Raw genomic sequence first — 2,053 nt, 5'->3', positions numbered from 1 at the left:
ACAATTTTACCTCCCTTACAAGATGAACAGTTAAATGAATCATTATATCAAAAAAGGAAGGAGGGAAATATTTTTCAAGCAAACACAATATCATCACAATCTCTCTTTGCAGCTCATCCAATTTTGGGACATCTATTACTTTCTTATATAACTCATTGAAGAAGAAACACAACCGAGTCACAACATCCCTGACCTTTTTTGGCAAAATGTCGCGGATGGCCACAGGAAGCAATTGTTGCATTAAAGTGTGATAGTCATGTGACTTAAGGCCAACCAGTTTCAAGTCCTTCATCGACACAAGGTTTTTAAAATTGGATGAGTAGCCTGTGGGGACCCTTATTCCAGCCAAACAGTTGCAAAGACTTTTTTTTCATCCTTACTTAGTGTATAACAGGCTGGTGGCAAAAATGTCCTTTTCTCTCCCATATTTGGTGCCAATTCAGTCCTCACATTCATTTCCAAAAGGTCTAATCTTGATGCCACTCCATCCTTTGTTTTTCCCGGAACGTCAAGTAATGTGCTGATGAGACTTTCACAAACATTTTTTTCAATGGGCATCACATCAAGAATATGACGAACATGCAAATGTTTCCAATACTCAAGTTCAAAGAATATTGATTTCTTTTTCCAACATGGTTTTCCATCATCCTTCTTTGACTGTAGCTTTCCAGTAAGTTTTTCGGGTTGATAATTAATTCTTTCAACTCTTTCCAAAACTTCATGGCCACTCAATGGATTTGGTGCTGGATTAAACTCTTGGTTCCCATCAAATGTCTTCTTTTGCCTTCGATAAGGATGACTTAAAGGTAGAAACCTTCTATGCCCTGTATATGACATTTTTCTACTATGCTTCAACCTTATTGAGTATGTTTCTTCTGCACAAATAGGGCATGCATGATATCCTTTCACAACGCAACCCGACATGTTCCCATATGCAGGAAAATCATTGATTGTCCATAGGAAGACAGCTTTAAGAGAAAAACTTTCTTCTCGATATGCATCATATGCTTCAACACCTGTATCCCATAAGCATTTTAGGTCATCAATCAGAGGTGCCAAGTACACATCAATATCATTTCCCGGCTGTCTAGGACCAGATATCAACAAAGTAAGCATCACAAATTTTCTCTTCATACACAACCATAGTGGAAGATTGTATGTGACCATTAAAATTGGCCAACAACTATATGCAGAACTCATCAAACTATGAGGATTGACCCCATCAGCTGATATAGCCAATCTAAGATTTCTTTTCTCTGATGCAAAGTCTGGCCACTTGCGATCAACTAATTTCCAAGACGGTGCATCAGCTGGATGCCGTAAGTATCCATCACGAATTCTTTCATCAGAGTGCCAAGTTAACTCCTTGGATATCATCTTATTCCGAAACATTCTTTGAAATCTTGGAATAGGCGGGAAATACCACAAGACCTTTGCCGGAACTCCTTCTCTTACTTTAGATTTGTTGCCCACCTTCCACCTTGACGTCCCACAAGTAGGGCAATTGGCAAAATCTTCGTACTCCTTTCGGTATAAGATGCAATCATTAGGACAAGCATGAATTCTAACATAATCCATTCCTAATGCACGTAAGCTTTTCTTTGCATCATACAATGACAAAGGCAATTCATTTTCACCTGGAAGCATTTATCCAAACAGAAGAAGCAGATCAGTGAAACTTTTATCACTCCAACTATATTTTGCCTTGAAGTTAAATAGTTTCACAATTGCAGATAACTTTGTGAATTTAGTGCATCCAGGATATAAAGGTTTCTCAGCATCTTCTAATAGCTTAGTGAATTGATCTGGATTCTCAGCATAACTATCATATACACCATGTACCATATCTATTGGTTCTTCAACAAAATCTTTGTGTCCAACTTGCCCAGCTCGATCATCATAATTCATTGAGCTCTTACTCATACATGTTTCCCCATGCCATATCCATGTATGATATGTCAAATCTATCCCGTTACAGTACAAATGTGCCCTTATTATTTTGACATTTTTTTTCTTTATATTACCACATTTTGCACAAGGGCAAGGGATTGCA

The 2,053-nt window shown here is 37.8% G+C and overlaps 1 protein-coding gene across 1 annotated transcript; it reads right to left on the bottom strand.

Annotated features, from left to right (window-relative positions):
* Positions 1-336: 336 nt before the first annotated feature.
* Positions 337-1,647, bottom strand: LOC140877543 (uncharacterized). The gene has a single exon (XM_073281081.1). The coding sequence runs from the start codon at positions 1,645-1,647 to the stop codon at positions 337-339; it is 1,311 nt and encodes a 436-aa protein (XP_073137182.1).
* Positions 1,648-2,053: the final 406 nt, after the last annotated feature.

Source organism: Henckelia pumila, chromosome 2 (genome assembly GCF_033568475.1).
Source record: "Henckelia pumila isolate YLH828 chromosome 2, ASM3356847v2, whole genome shotgun sequence".
Lineage (NCBI taxonomy): Eukaryota > Viridiplantae > Streptophyta > Magnoliopsida > Lamiales > Gesneriaceae > Henckelia > Henckelia pumila.
This window is presented reverse-complemented; position numbering and strand designations above follow the sequence as displayed.

Coding starts and splice junctions, on each gene's coding strand:
- LOC140877543 (XM_073281081.1), bottom strand. CDS start 1,647: ATGCTTCCAGGTGAAAATGAATTGCCTTTGTCATTGTATGATGCAAAG.